The sequence below is a fragment of the Ammospiza nelsoni genome, chromosome 3, assembly GCF_027579445.1.
Source record: "Ammospiza nelsoni isolate bAmmNel1 chromosome 3, bAmmNel1.pri, whole genome shotgun sequence".
In the NCBI taxonomy this organism is placed as follows: Eukaryota; Metazoa; Chordata; class Aves; order Passeriformes; family Passerellidae; genus Ammospiza; species Ammospiza nelsoni.
The window spans coordinates 101,472,227-101,490,334 of record NC_080635.1 but is presented as its reverse complement, the minus strand read 5'-3'; the positions used below and the strand labels follow the sequence as shown (position 1 = coordinate 101,490,334).

The following is an 18,108-nucleotide window of genomic DNA, read 5'->3' as shown; positions in this document are numbered from 1 at the left end:
TGGGAACATGGTATCCTCTTTTAAAGTCCATGGTGATTTTTACAGGGTACCTTTATAGGAGTATTCTAGCAATTTCCAGTTAACAAGCAATATAAATCATAGAAACTGTGAAAATAAATTTTTTTCCACTTGAAGGCAGCCTTGGGGTGAATCCCAGTCTTTGTACAGAAAAATAGCTTCAGCAAGGCTGAAGAAATGAACCTTGCTAGGAGGAACCCTACAAAACCAACCCATCACCAAGACAAAACACCACTCATAGGAATGTGTGAAAAAGGTTTATTGATAGTTATGAAATAGTTATAGTGTCAATATAGGTGTTTTTAACTTTTTCTAACCAGAGAAAGATACAATATGTTCTGCTTGATTGTTTCACTGTTGTAGTGGCTCCTGCCTGGATGTCAAAATGATTTTTGTATAGGAAAATGTAATATTTGTATCAAGGTTAAAGATTAGGAGGTCTGTATGGGGAATGACAGTTACATGGTTTTCAAATATTTTGTAGTTTATTTCAAAGCCTTTAACAAATTTCCCTGATTTTGTCTTACTTCTATATATTTGTTTTTCTGATCTGTTTTTTCTGGAATTGAGTCTTCTGTGTTCCACTCCTTTGGTTGCCTCATTTCATAAGAATTTGTGTTTCTTTATGCGTGGTTGTCATGGTTTAACCTCGGTCAGCAGCTAAGCACCACACAGGCACTGGCTCACTCCTCTACAGCAGGATGGGGGAGGGAGTTGGGAGAGTAAAAGTGGGAAAAGTCATGGATTGAAATAGAGTTTAGATAAGGCAAAAGCTTTCCACACAAACAAAGACAGACCCTATCACTCTGAGCATCCCCACCCTTCCTCCTTCTTCCCACAGCTGTGTATGCTGGGCACTGCTGATATGGAACATGGGATAGCCTTGTGGTCAGCTGGGAATCTGGTATGGAATATCCTGGTGGGATATTCAGTTGGGATCAGCTCTCCTGGCCATGTCCCATCCCAGCTCCCTGTGTTCCCTCACCCCCCCTCTGCTGGGTGGTGCTGGTGCTTTCCTGAGGAGCAGGAAAAGCCTTGCCTCTCTGGAAGCCCTGCTCAGGGGTAACTTAGACATCCCTGCATTATCAGCACTGCTTGGGTCACAAATGTAAAACACAGCCCCACACCAGCCACCCACACTATAGAGAAATTTAACTCTGTCCCAGTCAAAACCATCAGTGAACAGTTTGTGTAGCAGCAAATTATAATTTTCATTAGGCTTGTTAGAGTAGATTCTGTAAATCTATTGCAGTTTCCAGCTGGGAAATAGTATTTAACAATTGAAACAAAACACAATACAACAAAGAAGAAAAAATTTAATGAAAACCCACCAGAAAACAAAAGCCAAACCACAACCCCAAATCTGATGCTTTGCATGTGCAAGGCTACTTCTTACATGCTGCATAGTTATTTCTGTAGTAAAAGAACAAAGAGTATGAAATAGATGATGGAAAGAGCTGAGTCTGGAGGACAAGGAAGAAGAATTGTGGAACACTGTGGAGGGGACAGGGCTGAAGATGCTTTTTCTGCACCTCTGCAATAAGATCACAGATCCTTTAAGGTTCTTCACAGGCCACTTGTGTCAGGTTTCTCCCTTTACAAAAGATCCTGTATATTGCTTCTGACAGTCAACTAACAGTAAGTTAAGTCTTTCTGAAAGTATTTCAGTGGAGATTTTGGCATATAGGAAGGCATGGATAGGCAAGGTGGGCTACAGGACAGTACAGTGACAAACAGTGTCATTTATGCCTGTTGCATTATGCTGTAGCAGCTGTATGTACCATGTCCTTTGATGCACAGAAATGCACTGAAAAGGCTGAATTCTTCAGCCACACTCAACATGCTGTGTTTCTTCATTGTTGTTTTGATTTAGGATATTCAGCTGTGGTGGAGGTTGGTACAGGCAGCAAAGCAGCCATGCTGCTCTTCTGGACAAATACTGGACCAAAATTCATCTGGATAACATGAGCAAAGGAGAGCTCAAGGAGGTATGGGGGTGTGTTGCTCCATTGTGGCATGTGAATAATTGTTTCATCTTAGAGTAATAAATGGTTTTCAGTAGTTAATTGAATCCTTATTTATCTTCAAGTTCTACAATAGACCCTTACAATTTCAGCTTTGTGCTGCCAATTTTGAAGTAAACAGGCAGTTTGTCAGGAAAATTTGAAGTGAATTGAACCAAGATTCCTGGAACTTGCCTTGACAGACACAATTGTGCTTTGTGTGGGTCTAAGAATCAAGTTACTTTGCTGCTTATTAGCCCACAGCGACTTGAAAGCAGAGAGAAATAGCAAAAAAGAAAATTGAGTTTACTCTAATTTGGTGTTCTAAGCTTTGAGCTGAAAAATAGTTGGTCACTTATCAGTTAAAAATAACTGCTTCTGTTAACATCTTTCTTTTGTTAGCATCTCTGGGAGGTGTTTGCTCTGTGTAATTCTTCAGAAGATTAAAACAGCCTAGGGCTCATATGAAAATTCAGTTCTCTGGAGATTCTCCTTGTGATACAGAGCTCAAAACAGGATCTGATTCTGGAAGAACCTTGGCTGAGGGAAAACGCAGTGAATGGTATATAGCAGAACAGTTTGGGAGAAAGTTCTGAATTTTCTAGAATGGAGAAGACAATTTTTTCAGTAGAATTCATTCACTCCTTTGGTCTCATTCAGCAGCCAGCACAATTATAGGTGGCCTTAAATATCTGTGAGGTTTTTTTCCTTTCTTGTCATTTGTCAGCTAATTGGTAGGAGTGGGGCAAGAACAACTACAAAAACTTTATGAAAAAACAAAACTTGAGTGTTAGCTGTGTCTCTTACCACCAGGTTCTTTTTATTCTTTTTCTGCAACTTTGTAGCTTAAGTCACAAAAATGTATAAACTGAGTACTTAGATTCCACAGTAGTATACCCACTTACTTGCCTTGAAAAAAGTCTCGTGATTTTTTTGATTATCTTAAAAGTCTGTCTGGCAGGGTAGGACCAGTTTTCCTGGCCTGTATCTGTGAAGAGTAATTTTGAGAAGCAATATTTTGGTTGGCAAGCTTTAGTGGAGAGAACAAAGCTGAAAGGAAGTTACAAAAGAAAAATTATCCCCTTAACGTGCCTTTGTCAGCACAGTGAGTAGATAATTTGAATGCAATATGAATTTAGTCAATAAAAGGATGGGAGGTAAGGACTTCTGTTACCAGTTGTAAACTGGTCACGATTTGGGTTCAGATAAGATTGAATGTACTTTTTTTTCTTCCTGTTGCTATTTGTGCAAATGTATTAAATGATCTGGAGCAGAGCTGAGCTGGAAAAGTTTGGTTTTGGCATCAAAATCAGTATCATAGTAGTCATAATTTCTGATTTCTTCAGGTGAGAGATTTCAGGAGAGCAGTTTCATATTGCTTGCTAGCTATATCTATTGAAGCATCTCCCAGTGAAAACTGGGGTGCTGTTGGTTTCTTTCCAATGTGGATGGGTTTGTTGTTTTCTTGTTTTGTTACATTTTTTTTTCTTTTTTTTTTGTGTCTGGTTTCAGATCCTCCAAAGGAGATACCCCAACCTTGCTCTTGTGACAGATCACTTGCTAAACATTTTCATTGACCTTGCTGGAGACAAGTATCAGGCACCAGAAAACAGTGCTGCTGGCTCCAGTCATGTGCCAGAAGCAACATCAGAATCGAGATCAGAACATAAGAAACCAAGTTTGGAAGGACGAGAACTATCTCTAAGGTTGTCTTTTCTTACATGTTTATTGGAAACCAGCTAGCTACAGAGATAGAAGGGTTTAGTTTTGTTATTTTTCTTAACTTTTTAGAAAGAATGGTAATAGCTTAATAATTAAATGTGAAAAACTGGGAAATAGATTTTTTGTTTTAAATAATGATTAATATATCATTTAAAGAAGCTAAACTCATTCTGGATTATTTAAACTTCCTATTTGCTATACTTACTTTTTGGGTGGCATGGGGGAATGTGTGGGTTCTGTCATATGCAGTACTTTGTTGGCATCAGTCCATGTGAATTTATTCTTAATTATTGTTAACACAAGATATTGGTACTAGTTAAGAACTGGAAGGTGCTTATAGTGTTATCTCAGTAGCTAGAAAATAACATTTTCAGTAACTGAGTGTATTATCTTGATTATTTCATGCTGAACACTCAGCATTATAACTTAAGGTGACTGAAAATAACTGTATCTGTAATGTACTGTTAGTTTCAGAAATTCTGTGATGAAATGTAGTTTGATGCTGAATTATTTCTTCTTCTCCTACCAAATGTCAGTTCTACTCATCTGGAATTTCTGTAACCAGTAGTGCTTTGTAAATTAGTTAGTAAATGCTAGGTGTGGGTAGTACCTGATATTTGTGTAGAGCAAAAGAATGTCAGTTTTTTCTAGAACAAAGTTTCCTTTTCTTGCCTTTTGGAAGATCTTGTTGTTGGTAAGGAATCTGTATCTTGAAAAAATAGGGGGTTTATACCTGTCTGGACTCTTTAATACCTTTGAGTTTTACAGTTAAAGTTATGATTTAATGGGAGTATGTATGATCTATTTATAAGCAATGTTGGTGTGTGCTCAGCTGCTCCTCAGAATTATTGTCCTTTGTATCTTCCCATGTACAACTTGCACAGCAACTACACGTGCAAGTGCCGCAAGATGATGTCATGACCTAAGCTGAATATGAAAGAAGATGCTGTGTATTTTGGCATGTTTGTTCTAAATCTTTTTGTTTTTTCTTTTTAGAGACCTACTGAATTGGTGCAGCAGGATTGCTTGCAACTTTGACAGTAATTCTTCAACCACAGCAGTGAATATTTTTCAGGAGGTGCGGTAAGACTTGATGCAGAAATTGATCTTAAATTCTATTGATGTCTCACGAAATCCTCTCTTTGGGAATGTGAGATGGGAATTTGTTTGGTTTTGTTTTAAAGCAATTGGACTAGTTGGAATGTTTGTGATCTCTCTGATCAGAAGCTTTTGTTGCTACTAGGAAAGTTGTTTGCAGTAAGGTGCTAAAAGAAATTTGTGCTGTTGTACAAACGGCATGGTGGGAAATAATTGTAACTGATACCAGCTGGGATTGCATGTGGCTGAGACCTTTCTTTTTCTTGTAATATGGGGCTACTTTTCTTCTTACCTACTCATCAGTTTACAGTATAGGTTGAGGACTTTTTGGGTGTGCATCTGTCAGAGGCAGTTTTGAGATGTGAGATCTTATAATGTTACTTCCATCTCCATTTTGGTCCATTTGTCTAAAAACAGCTTTTGTGGTTGGGCATTGAAAAGTTTTTATTTTTGGTGTAAACCCACTACGTTACAGAGTTTAGAAGTTCTTATTGCATCTTTTTGAACTCTGTTGTTTAACTCCGTCAGAGGACAGTGAAAGAGTTTTATTTGCAGTGGTTGGATTGGATTTGAGTTCGTTTAGATTAAGATGGTGCTTTGTCAGATAAAATCATACAAAATTAGTTTTCAAGAAGTTGGTTTTCCCCTTGACAGGCACTGGACTGTTTCACAGCCATGTTGTCCAATCAAGGGAGCAGACAGAAAATGGCAAAAGTTATTGGAAGTTACCTAAACATTTCAAAAAAAAAGGTATGGTGAGCTACAATTAACATGATCTTTATTGGTAGTATTCTATAGCTTGCAATTTTTCTATGATTAATTGAAATATGTTACACCATTTCTTATTTAAATTATGCTCACTTTTCCATCCCAAACAGGTTTTTTTTGCTTTCTATTCCATCCCAGGATCTGTTTTTATCCTATTTTTTGTTCACCTGCATTTGTTTTTTCTCTGAAAGTTCCCTGCTACCTGTTTTAGAGCAAATGGCCTCAGGATGTAAAAGAAGGATTTCACAGCTGGAGCAGCATAGCTGCCTAAGCACATGATACCGCTATATGCACAGGGTAGCAAAGAATGTGTTTTACTTAGATGGTTTACAGTGAATATTAAACTCTTAAACAGAGAGATCAGCGAGAAACATGATCTTTACTGCTACTTGTTCTGTACTCATGATTACAAAATCAGCTGCCTCTCTGGAGCTGTATAAATGACAAAATTAAACTAAATCACTTCTTTGTGAACTATTTCTGACTGTAGAAAGAAGTCTGCAAAGCAAATTCCATCTATAGTTACTTTTAAGTTGACAGATGGATCCCTGACTCTTCTGTGGATTTTTCTCTTTGTCCTTCTTTGCATTATTTCATTACAGGAATGTATTATTCCCTGCAAGTGGCAAAATATCCTTGTTTACACAAAGGATTTTTTTTTAAGGGAGACTGTTTTCTTATTGTTAAAATAATTGTTCAAGTTTGTGTTGTTGAACTACCATGGAAGTAGGTGAAGTAGAAATACAGTGGCAAAGACTATTACCAAGTTATTAAGTTGAAAGTTGTTTGTATAGATAAAAACACTTCCGAAGTCCTTCACTGTTTTACGTTATGATTATGTAAAACCTCCAAAATACAGAATTATACTATTAAAAATTAACTTGCTGCAAAATAATACTGGTAGCATGGCATGGGTGTTGTTACTGTTGTGGAAGCAACGTTAGTATTGGAGATGCTGATGCTTTTTTCACAGGTGGAGTTCTTCTGTGAACTCTATAAACCGGAAATTTCAATACGGGAACAAGATGTCTCTGTTGGAAGAGTGAATCTTGTGAAGAAGCAGAACCAGGCTCTCACTCTTCAAAGGTAGAATATCCTGTAGTTTCCACGTGAATTGAAATTCACATAGGCTGCAGGTCACAGGGTTTAAGGAAAATTCGAATTGGGTATTCTCATTCTAATGAAAGGAATGTGAGAGCTCTTTCCCTTGCAATCCAAGTTTTACCTTGTGTATTTTTAAGAGTGTCTGCATCATGCTTCTGGCAGCCAAAGCATGGAGATTTTCAGCTTCTCTGAACTAGAGTGTCTTCGAAAGAGTGTGGATCCACAGCTGTTATAAAAAGATTGTGGTGGCTCTGCCTTGGTTGAGGGAGATTTTTGTATGTGTTGGTAACTTCATTGGCCAGGAAGTTATTTGGAAACCCTGAATTTTTAGGTTGTATCTTGAGAAAAATGAGTATCTTAGAAGGGTATCTTAGAACTATTTCTTTTCCAACCTACATTAAAAAAAAATCCTAAATCAAACCTCCACAAAAAAAAAAAAAAATTATTAAAGGCAAAATTGAAATGAACTCCTTGATAAATCTTAGTTTGAGTAACTTGCTTTGTTTTTCCAGGGCAAAGCATACCTTTGCTGCCACACGGCCATCTGCAGTACTGATTGAACAGCTTGCAGTGTCTGTTGTCAAAGGGGAGCCTGTGCTCTTGGTTGGTGAAACAGGAACTGGCAAAACCTCAGCAGTCCAGTACCTAGCTCATATTACAGGTAAATAATGTGTAAAAATTGTAATTTACGTGAAGATAATGTGAAAAACAACAAACAAACCCACAAGTTGATGGTGCTTTTCTTCTCTGTTTCAAGGACACCGTTTGAGGGTTGTCAACATGAACCAACAAAGTGACACAGCAGATCTCTTAGGGGGGTGAGTCACTGACCACTGTTTTGTCTGTTCTGCAGAACAAATGGGCAGTATCTGTTACCTAGTAGGATAAATGTCTTAATAAATATGTTTGCATGCAGAAACCTTCTTGTCATTGCTGAAGAGCAGAGCAGTTACACCGAATTGTGTGCAGAGCTGTGTGTGATGAAGTCATTCAAAAACACAGCCCAATGGCTTTAAAAATGCCTAAGCTGTTCAATATACATCTGATGTAATATTCACTGGACAGATTGTTTGGTAGCATTACAAATATTTTACTTATCAGGGTGTTCCTGTCTTTACAAAAATCACCTCCTGGTGCATTAAGATATGTACGATTCTATTAGTTCATTGGTTGAGTAAAAAACTTTAGAAACAAGGGTTCATCCATGCAGCTTATTGTTGTTTCAAGTAACTGGTTTTGGACTTGTTTTCTTTTTTAAGTTCACAGGTGACTGTCTCACATAAATAATTACTCTTTTGCTTCTCTTCAGTTACAAGCCTGTGGATAACAAGCTGATCTGGCTCCCTCTGCGAGAGTCTTTTGAAGAACTCTTCTATCAGACATTCTCTAGGAAGAAAAATCAAACATTCTTGGGACACATTCAGACTTGCTACAGACAGAAACGTTGGCATGATCTGCTAAAACTAATGCAACATATTCATAAATCTGCTATTAATAAAGAAGTAAAAGAAAATGCATCTGGTAAGACTTCAGATGGATCAAACACACATTAATACTAAACCATGCAGAGGGTAGATGAATACTGGTGAATTTTGTTTGGGTTTGTTTGAAGTTTAGGGTTTTTTCCCTTCCCCTATGTTACATCTTTTTTTTTTTCTGGTTTTGAGAAGTGCAATATCAGCATTGCAACAAGACATTCTGAACAGCGTTAGAACAGTCGTTGGGTTTTGTTTTGTTTTTCCTTTTTCTAACTCATCTCTGCTGGTAGCTATGTCTGAGAGTGTGGAGATTGTCTGCTTTGTGACCCTTGACATCTGGTTTCCACTCAGTACTTGTTTGCTGTGCTGGGGAGCAGTCCTGCTCATTTGTGTGTCACTCTTCTATGTGAATGCATTCCCACTTTTCAGCCCTGGAACCTGCCTGTGTCTCAAAAATGTCCTTTTTAAAAAACAAAGCAAAACAACAATAACAGAACCAAACGCAAAGTAATAACTGTTTTAGGGTAGAAATTATTTTTAAGATCTTTCTTTTGCCTTGGTTCCTCTGTTAGTGATGCTGACTGGCCTAGTGCTTTATTTTGTTCCAGAGTGGTTTTATCTCCGAATAAGTTTTTCTTGTTTTATACTTCACAACCCATTTTGGGGCTGAGGTGATGTTGATACTTTGCCTTGCTTGGAGTTGTTTCTGGTTCTAGACCAGCAGAACAAGTGAAATTGTATCTTTCTTTCCATTTGGGCTAAATAAAAGTAATTACAAACTTTATCTCCACTCTTCTTTTAACTGGTTCTTTTGAATATGCAGATATTAAAATAAGTGCCCCCAAATGTTTAAAAAAAAAAAGTTTAAAAAATTCTTGCACTTATTGCAGGAATTTACAATCCTAAAATAAAGACAAGCTGAAATCTTGCAAAGTTTCTTAAAGAATTTTGATGTTGCATGTAGCTCAGGTAGGGATTTTAACAAATAACTGAAATCAGTGCTATAGTAAATATTGTATCTGATAAGCAATAGTGTGTTAATTATTGATACTGAAGTGTTCATTATTAATCTGTTCTGTCATAAGGGTTAGAAATTTGGATTTTTTTTTTGGCATGTCTCTTTCTGTCTTTGGAAATTAGACAGTGGTAACAGTCATGCTGGAACAATGTGCAATATAGGTATTTGTTCCTCATCTGGGAATGAATAGCAAATTATCTGAGCACTATTCACATATGGGCATAGTTAAATTTAAAAAAACAAAAAACCACACATGCAGGAAACCAAGTCAACAAGATTAAATTATTTTTTTAATTTGTGGTTTGTCATCTGAAGGACTTAAATTTTTTTGTTGCTTGAGCTTTTGTATCTCTCTGCTTGAAACAACTTGATTAAAAAACAGTTGTGAAACATTTTTTGTGCTACTGTTCTGATGGTACAAACTTAAAATTTTTTCTTCTTGCAGGCTTACCACTGAAGGAAAAATGGGAGGCATTTGGTCTTAAACTGAATCATGCTCATCAACAGATGAAAATGACAGAAAATGCCCTTCTCTTTGCATTTGTTGAGGTATTTAGACATTTGCATTTTGATGCTAGGAGGAATAAGGAGAAGTATTTAAAAGACTTTGCAATCAGTATTATATAAGTAGCTTCCTGGCAAGAACCTTGCTGTGAAGTAAAACATGTGCCATGATAACTCCATGAAATCAAGCGTGCAGATTCAAGGAAGCAGTGGTGAGATGGGCAGTGGAGACTGGTTTGTGCTAGCACATTAATTCAGTGCTGTATAACAGGAATTAGGACTGGTATGACAAAAATATCAGTATGTCATATCTTCTCTTTAATTCTAGGAGATTAGAAAAAACTTCTTGATCAGTCTCCAGTAGGTCTTACTTCTGGCTAGGGAATCCTGTGAAGGATTTAATATTAAGAATCTGTGCTGTTTATCTAGAAGTGATTTTTCCAAATGTTTCAAACCTGTAATATGTTTTGAAGATGTTATGTGTGATTAGGAAAAACCATGAGGTTTATTTATGCTTGTTTATTGTCACCCCAATAATCTGAATATATTCTTTCAAATTTCATGTAAAGTGTGTGAAATGCTGACCAGTCCTCTATAGAAAAATGTATTTGTGAGTAGTTGGAGAACCTCTGACTTAATATAGTGTTAATTAATAGGGTACAGATTCCTTAGGAGCATAATACTGCTTGTGTCTTTGGATTTCTTTGGATTAACTTTATTCTCATGTGGTATTGCACCTATGCACCACAGTGCTAGATTGCACAAAAAAGGGATCTTAAATCTGTTGTATTTGAGCCAATCTAACTGGTAACTGGTCCAATGATATGATAACTGTGTGACTTCTGTGACTGGCAAAATGATTGCTGTTATTGAGGGAGAGCAGTAAAACTGCTATTCCTGTAAAAGGTCTGGAATTGCCATTTGTCTAATTGAGCCATAGATTGCACACCAAGTAATTCCAGTATCTGAATGCTTCAGTTGACATTTCATTCCTGGCAACATGTTTAACAAATTGATCTTTCTTTTAGGGTACTCTGGCACAAGCAGTAAAAAAAGGAGAGTGGATTTTATTGGATGAGATTAACTTGGCTGCAGCAGAGACTTTGGAGTGCCTGAGTGGTTTATTGGAAGGATCATCTGGGTCACTGGTGTTACTGGACAGAGGAGACACAGGTACTATTTCTGTGCTTGCTTATGCCTTATCTTGGTGCTCAGCTGAGTCCCCTATTCTATGTAGCTCAAAATAAGTTGAGATCATTTACCATTAAAATGAACATGTGCACAAGAGAGCAATGTGCTCTTTGTAGATTTCATACTTCTTTGCAAGTGGTCTGTTCTCAACAGCAGTGTGAGCACTGCTGTGTAGAAAGTTAACTCCCTTTAGAGATGTAAAGATAAAAAACTACAGTTGCTGAATGCTGCTCTCAAAAGCTACAGAGAGAGGCAAATGTTGTGTAAGCATCCCAGGCTTTATTTTCTTCTGGCTGAGGGAAGCACTGGCTATTGTTCTGAAAGAGGCAAAATGAGTTCCAGGTTTAGGGCTGACATAATTTTTGAAGTGTTTTGTGTTGTTACAACATCTTGCTACACATAAAAAAGTCAGGGTTTTACTTGCGTGTGGCTGTTGTGAAGATGCAGGTACTTCTGATAAAATCACATGGGATTATTCTCTGAAAATTCTTGATGCTGGCGTTTTTAAGGATATGAAGGAAATGGAGGAAATGTAGTAGTGCAGCAATAGAAAATTGCTTTAGATCAAATACACCTTATTTAACATATAAATATCCTGTGTTTATCATGAACTTTGCCTTTTATTTCTGTTTTGCTTTAGAGCCTCTTGTCCGTCACCCTGATTTTCGCTTGTTTGCGTGCATGAATCCAGCTACAGATGTTGGAAAGAGAAATCTTCCTCTAGGAATAAGAAACAGGTAGGAAATAATGATTGTGGGACAAAATAGTCACTGTCTTTTTCAGAGTTTAATTAGTTTCAGGAGTTGCCCAGTGAGGAATGCTTTATCTGAAGCCTGAGGATGCAAGTATGAACTCATTTACTACCTGTGAGAGATGTATAGTGAAGGTTTTTCTTGAAATAGAGTCAGCAAAATACTTGGAAGTAGCTGAGCCATGAGCAAATGGTCTAGCAGTAGTGTAGAGTGTTGTCATTGGGAACAGGAAATGATTATTCCTCACATTGAAGCTGTCAGCACCTGGGAATGTTACTGCAGCATTCCCAGGTACTGCAGTATAATGCTAAAAGCATTATGTTCCTGATGGGAGTGAAAAAGACAGGTAAGTGCTTGGTGTCTGCTTAGCAGCCTTTCTCTTAACTTAGAAGTGTTGATGATCCTTGCAAAAAGCTGAATATCCAGTCTTGTTTACTCAAGAGGAAGGTGATTTGCATGGTGGCACCCAATATTTGATATGTGGTCTCAGCACATTTAAAATGTGGCAAGGCAATTGGAATTGAGACAAATCCATTCTTCAGTACCATTACCTGTTCCTGTATGCACACATCTCCTCCTTGATGCAGTTTCACTCATGAGTGCCAAAAGTTGCATATGCTAGTCCCTTTCCAGATTCATAAACACTGGGCAAGACTCTAGAGATGCACTAGCTATGTGTAACTAGTCATTTGTAGTTATTAGTGGCAAAGTAAGGTTTTATTATTCTTGGCTCTCTTGCAGACTAGTGAAAGGAAAGAAAATGAGTGTAATACAGAAGAAAAGAGATTTCAGCATCAGCATAACTTACTAAGTTTAAATGAATTTATATTTCTATTTGTCAAAAATACCTACTACTATTTGTCAAAAATAGCTACTGCTGTGTCAGTACTTTGTTGTTTAGGCTGTAACATTTGAGTATCTATTGCAAATTGTTTAAATTTGTAATTTAAATCACACTGTTCACTGTCAGTCTAAGATGTTAAACTAATTCAGATAAATTACTTGAAAATATTAGTAATACCTTATTTTTCAACTGCTCTGCTTCTTGAGTCTGTCTGTAGGTTGGACAGTATATAGGTCTGCAGCTTTAACTGTTAATTACAAATTTAAAATGTTATATGCCATGGGATTTATATACAACATGATTTTTCCATATGGTCAGGTATCTGAAGTGTTACAGATTGATTTGATTCTTGCAGGTTTACTGAACTTTATGTAGAAGAATTGAGAAATGAAGGAGACTTGCAAATTCTTATAATGGATTATCTGAGAAGCTTGAATGTGAGCAGAAATACAGTACAAGGAATTGTGAAGTAAGTTGACTGTAATCTTTTTAAATTCTTGATGAAATAAGTCACAAAAAATAAGTATGTGGTGATAGTCTGTGGTTAGCCTGCTTTGAGAAACACTATAATGCTCTCCATGCAGCAGTTGGCATAGCTGTAGGAAACAGAAGAGTATAGACATCCATCTCTTTAATTCTGCAGGTTTCTGTATTTGTGGGAAGGAGATTTTAATTTTTTGAAACTCAGAATTGTTTTCTTGGTGGCACCAGTTATATAGCATTGTTGTTTCAGTCCTCTTTCATGTCTGGGAGACTACAATGGTTTGCTTCTGTAGATAATTCTGAGGAAAGTCTTGTGTGTTTGACCAGAGTAACCTTTCTTTCCCCTAGTGTGAGGTGACCTATCTCATGTTTAGAATATCTGGAGTTTATAGTCACTCTCTATGTATCAAGCTCTGTCAGAAATACGGCTCTAAAAATACTCTGTTGCTGTGCTTCACTGACTGTACAGATGGCAGAGCTTGGCATGGCTTTCCTAACCTGGAGCTTTTGAGAAAAGTAACAGTTGGGGATAAACTGAAGTGTTCATACTTGGGCTTTGATTGCTTGGAGCAGTGGGCTGATCAGTAACAGCTCTGTGTAACTGTATTTTTGCAGCTTCTATTTGTCTGTGAGAAAGGAAGCAGAAACCAAGCTGGTGGATGGAACTGGCCACAGACCTCACTACAGTCTCCGTACCCTGTGCAGGGCCCTGAGATTTGCAGCATCCAATCCCTGTGGCAGCATAGCACGCTCCCTGTATGAGGTGATTACCTGGGCTGGCATGTGCTCAGTGTGTATTCACTACAGAGGTTGTTTGGGTAAAGGATAATCTTCTCTAAGTTCAGTATTGAACAGAAATGGTTCTTTAATCTGTATGTTTTTTCCTTATTTTTCTTGTTCATCACTGAAAATAATTCCTCTTCTTAGGGCTTCTGTTTGAGTTTCCTGACACAGCTTGACAGAGGTTCTCACCCAGTGGTTCAAAAGCTGATATGCCAGCATATAGTCTCTGGCAACATCAAAAGCCTTCTCAAGCAGGTAAGCAACTAAGATTATGAAGAGCTGTCTAGTATTTAACGTAGAATTTATTTTGAGTTGTCTTCCCTCAATTTTCCTCTACATTTCATTCTTGCAGTTCTGTTTTTCATTTTACAAAATTAAGAAGTGGAAAAAATTAATGCCGTTCTTTTCTAGTTTTTTACTTTGCTTGAATGTTGATGTGTTAGCTGGTTTTATTTATTAATTTGAAAAAATATGGAAGCCTGAATAACTGAAGCACTGTGGACTGTGGACAGCTTAATGCAGTGGTTCCAACTGTAAAGCTTTCACAGACTTTGGACAAGCTTTCTCAGGCTTTATATTTTTAGACTGAATGCAGAACATATGGATATGAAGAAGCATCTGTGCTTTGTCTCTTATGGGAAAGGAAGAATGTCAGTAGTGCTGGGAACCCAGCATGAGTTTGCATGGGGGATGGGGAAACCAGTTAAAGAGATGGGTATTTGTTTCAAAATAAACCCTTTCATGCTGGAAAATGTGTATAAAAAGATAAAAAAGATTAAAGCAAAGCTCCTGCTTGTAAATGCCCTTCAAATTTCAGTGCTAAGACTCTTGAGACATTTTCATCTTCATGCCACTGGCAAAGATTTCTGCTTCATGACCCTGAAATAATCTGGTCAGGTTTTTCCTGTAATTTGCATTCTGTGGCAAGGGGACAGTGGTTACTGCAGGAGTGCTCAGGGATTAATTAAAAATTTCTTTAGAGAATATGTAGCAGTGGTGTGACAGTAGTTGTTTTCATTAGCAAATTGAAACCCATCTGTATAATCTGTTATTTCTGTCATGTCTCCTTAGCAAATACCAAAACCTAAAGGAGGGAGTTTCATACTTATAGAAGGGTACTGGATTTCAGCTGGGGACAAAGAACCTACAATAGATGAGAGTTACGTGCTCACCCCTTCAGTTAAGCTTAATCTGAAGGACATTGTCAGGGTTGTTTCTGCAGGGTAAGTGTTTTAACTTCTTGCTTTAAAAAAATAATGTAATTATGTTTGTTTAGGCCTTGAGTTGTTGGTGTCCCTCTAATCTTTATTGTTTGGATGAATAATGTCTATTTTCCTTCTACTTTACAGTTAACTTTTCATTATAGAGTGACTTGAAATTTATACATGTGTTTTTTGTTTCCTTAAACCATCTTATTGCCATACCTAATTTTATTTAAATTCTGATCTAGAAATTTGCAGTTAGAATAACCTGCTTATTTCACACTGCCATGAAAAGCTTCATGGTAGCTGTTAGCACTTGGGAGTAAAGATATTTTTATTTCCCTGTTAGTGTGTGATCCTGGATACCCCAAATGAGTTAAATGGTGGTGTTTTGGTAGTGTGATTTAACAATGTTGACATCTTGTGTGTGAGAAAGTCATGGCTCATGCTTCTAACCCACTATTTTGGTCATGGCTTTTAGGACTCATCCAGTACTGATTCAAGGAGAGACCTCTGTTGGTAAAACCAGTTTAATTCGCTGGTTGGCTGCTGCCACTGGGAATCATTGTGTAAGGATCAACAACCATGAGCATACTGATATCCAAGAATATATTGGCTGTTACACATCAGATGCCTCTGGAAAGCTGGTATTTAAGGAAGGTAAGTGAGCATGTTCCATATACTCCAAATTCCTGTCTCATTTCAGTGGCTGGGAGTTTTTTTCCCCCTTTTCTGATTAACTTGTCTGGTTTATTACAATAGAGAGATGACCTGTCATAAAGTTAGTAGTTGCACTTTAATGATAATCACTTGTGTGAATTTCAATGAATTTTGGAAAGTCTCCTTATGCTTGTCCTATGGGACCTAAAGATGCTAAGCCAACAACAACTTAAACAGTACTGTTGCTTCCTTCTCTGGATTAGTGTTCATCCTGAATGAAATGGGTTGCTGAAAGTATCTGAGTGGATGCTTCTGTTAGATTTGCTTTATAAGATTTTTAACTAGGCATTTTTCTGTTCCCCCCAAGGCATTCTCATAGATGCAATGAGAAAGGGCTACTGGATTGTTCTGGATGAGTTGAATTTGGCTCCCACTGATGTTCTGGAGGCTCTCAACCGCTTGTTGGATGATAACAGGGAGCTGTTCATTACTGAGACCCAGGAGGTTGTCAAAGCTCACCCTCGCTTCATGCTCTTTGCCACTCAGAACCCTCCAGGTCTCTATGGTGGCAGAAAGGTCTGTATGATCTGTTCCTTTTGGGTAGCCAAGACTTCAGGGAGTTAATCTCTCTCATAGAGTGTGATGGGAAAATGTTATGATGTATAGCAGCATGAATTTCGAGAGAGAGAGAGAGAGTTGAGGTGGCTGTGGACTGTCAGTACAGCTGGGCTCTGTTTAGGTGAGTTACTTGTTTCATGGATACAGAATTTCTAATTAATTTTAGGTAGTTATGATTTAAGTGATTTAGAGAACCAAACTTCATGTATATTATACTTGAATCAGCGTTTCTTGTCCAAGAGCACTGGGAAAGAGATTCTACTTGAGCTGTACAAGTCCATTTTGTACTGTTTCTTGTCTGGAATAGGTAATTTTCTTCATGGTGACTGGTATGGTGCTGTGCTTGGATTTGTGATCAAAACAGTGTTGATGGCACAGGGATGTCTTAATGATTGCTGGGCGAAGCTTGGACTGATTTAAGGCCTTTTGTGAAGGCCTTTTGTGCTTCTCACACTGCCCCATGTACTTGTGGAGTAGGTGGGGGGGTGCATGAGATGCTGTGAGGCGATACAGCTGGGACAGCTGACCCCAACTGCCCAAAGGGATGTTCCATGTCATATGGCACTGTGCTCAGTAGTCAAAACTGGGGGCAGGAGGAGGAGGAAGAAGGGGAGTTCAGTGTTTGTTTCCCTAAGTAACACGGGTGAAGCCCTTTTTTCCTGGAGATGGCTGAATACCTGCCTATTGATGTGAAGTGATGAATGAATTGCTAATTTTGCTTTGCTTGCACATGCACCTTTTGCTTTACCTATAAAACTGTCTCAGCCTAAAAAGTTTTATCACTTTTACTCTTCCAATACTCCCATTGTAAGGAGAGTAAGCTTGTGGCTTTGTAATGCCTAGCTGCCTATGCTCTTAAAACACCCAGTCCGTTTGAAAGCTTTCTTATCATCCAGTCTGTCTATTATGCTTTCTTTCAATGTTGATGTGTGTGTGTTAATTTGTATGCTATGACACTATCCTTATTTCCTTGGGATGTGTAGGGGAATATCTATGAGCAATATCAAAGGAAAAAGTTCAAACACTGGTGTGGTCTCATATTTTAGGTTTTGTCCCGAGCCTTCAGAAATCGTTTTGTTGAGCTGCATTTTGATGAACTGCCAAGTGCTGAACTGGAAACCATCCTGCACAAGCGATGCAGTTTGCCACCTTCTTACTGCAGCAAGCTTGTCAAAGTCATGTTAGACCTGCAAGTATGAGAGTATTTTTTTTTCTTTTAGTATAATAAATCCAAACATCAAAGTAACATGCACAAAGAAACAGAAATTCCTTCACGGGGGAGGTATTGTTAGCTGAAGTATATTTAAAATCCTAAATCACGGAGAGAACCCACCAAGGTACTAATTTTCAATGGTTAAGACTAAGGTTAGGAAAGGTGATGTCAGATTTGAAAGAAAGCTAGGAGCAAAAAAACAACCCACCAAAAAAACAAACACCTTGGGATTTAATGTGTAGAATTATCCCTTGCTCTGGAGCCAAAGCACAGAATTGGATTTGTAGGGATCTTTGGGTCATGTGAAATTTGGTATTATTTTTAAGCAGCAATTTTGGATATGTTTAGATTCTCCTGTATTCAACAGACGTTTGACACTTAGTATGTAACTAAAACTACCTTGTATTTAAAAGCAATTATTGCAGCACAAGCTGGATTTAGTTTTATTCCAGGTAGCAACTAAGAATATTCTATTCTTAGTTGTTTTTTCTTAAAATTATCATTATCTAAATTATTTAGTTCCTAATGCTCATCAAATACCTGCCTAACAGGAGTTAGTGTTTAGACATTGTGACTTTTCTGAACTTTTTTAGGTAGTTATTCATAGAATTTTCTTTTTGCAATGTCACTGCAGAGAGGGGTGATTAGC

At 37.6% G+C, this 18,108-nt stretch overlaps 1 protein-coding gene across 1 annotated transcript in view; it reads left to right on the top strand.

Annotated features, from left to right (window-relative positions):
- Positions 1–18,108, top strand: part of MDN1 (midasin AAA ATPase 1) — a 93,037-nt gene that overhangs the window by 15,169 nt on the left and 59,760 nt on the right. The window contains exons 9-26 of the mRNA XM_059467727.1: positions 1,892–2,006; positions 3,534–3,727; positions 4,740–4,821; positions 5,496–5,591; positions 6,583–6,695; positions 7,226–7,374; positions 7,471–7,531; positions 8,023–8,234; positions 9,655–9,758; positions 10,742–10,886; positions 11,545–11,641; positions 12,856–12,969; positions 13,599–13,746; positions 13,911–14,021; positions 14,838–14,989; positions 15,450–15,628; positions 15,996–16,204; positions 17,293–17,439. Coding sequence (XP_059323710.1) covers positions 1,892–2,006; positions 3,534–3,727; positions 4,740–4,821; positions 5,496–5,591; positions 6,583–6,695; positions 7,226–7,374; positions 7,471–7,531; positions 8,023–8,234; positions 9,655–9,758; positions 10,742–10,886; positions 11,545–11,641; positions 12,856–12,969; positions 13,599–13,746; positions 13,911–14,021; positions 14,838–14,989; positions 15,450–15,628; positions 15,996–16,204; positions 17,293–17,439 — 2,428 coding nt within the window. The remainder of the gene's footprint in view (positions 1–1,891; positions 2,007–3,533; positions 3,728–4,739; positions 4,822–5,495; positions 5,592–6,582; positions 6,696–7,225; positions 7,375–7,470; positions 7,532–8,022; positions 8,235–9,654; positions 9,759–10,741; positions 10,887–11,544; positions 11,642–12,855; positions 12,970–13,598; positions 13,747–13,910; positions 14,022–14,837; positions 14,990–15,449; positions 15,629–15,995; positions 16,205–17,292; positions 17,440–18,108) is intronic.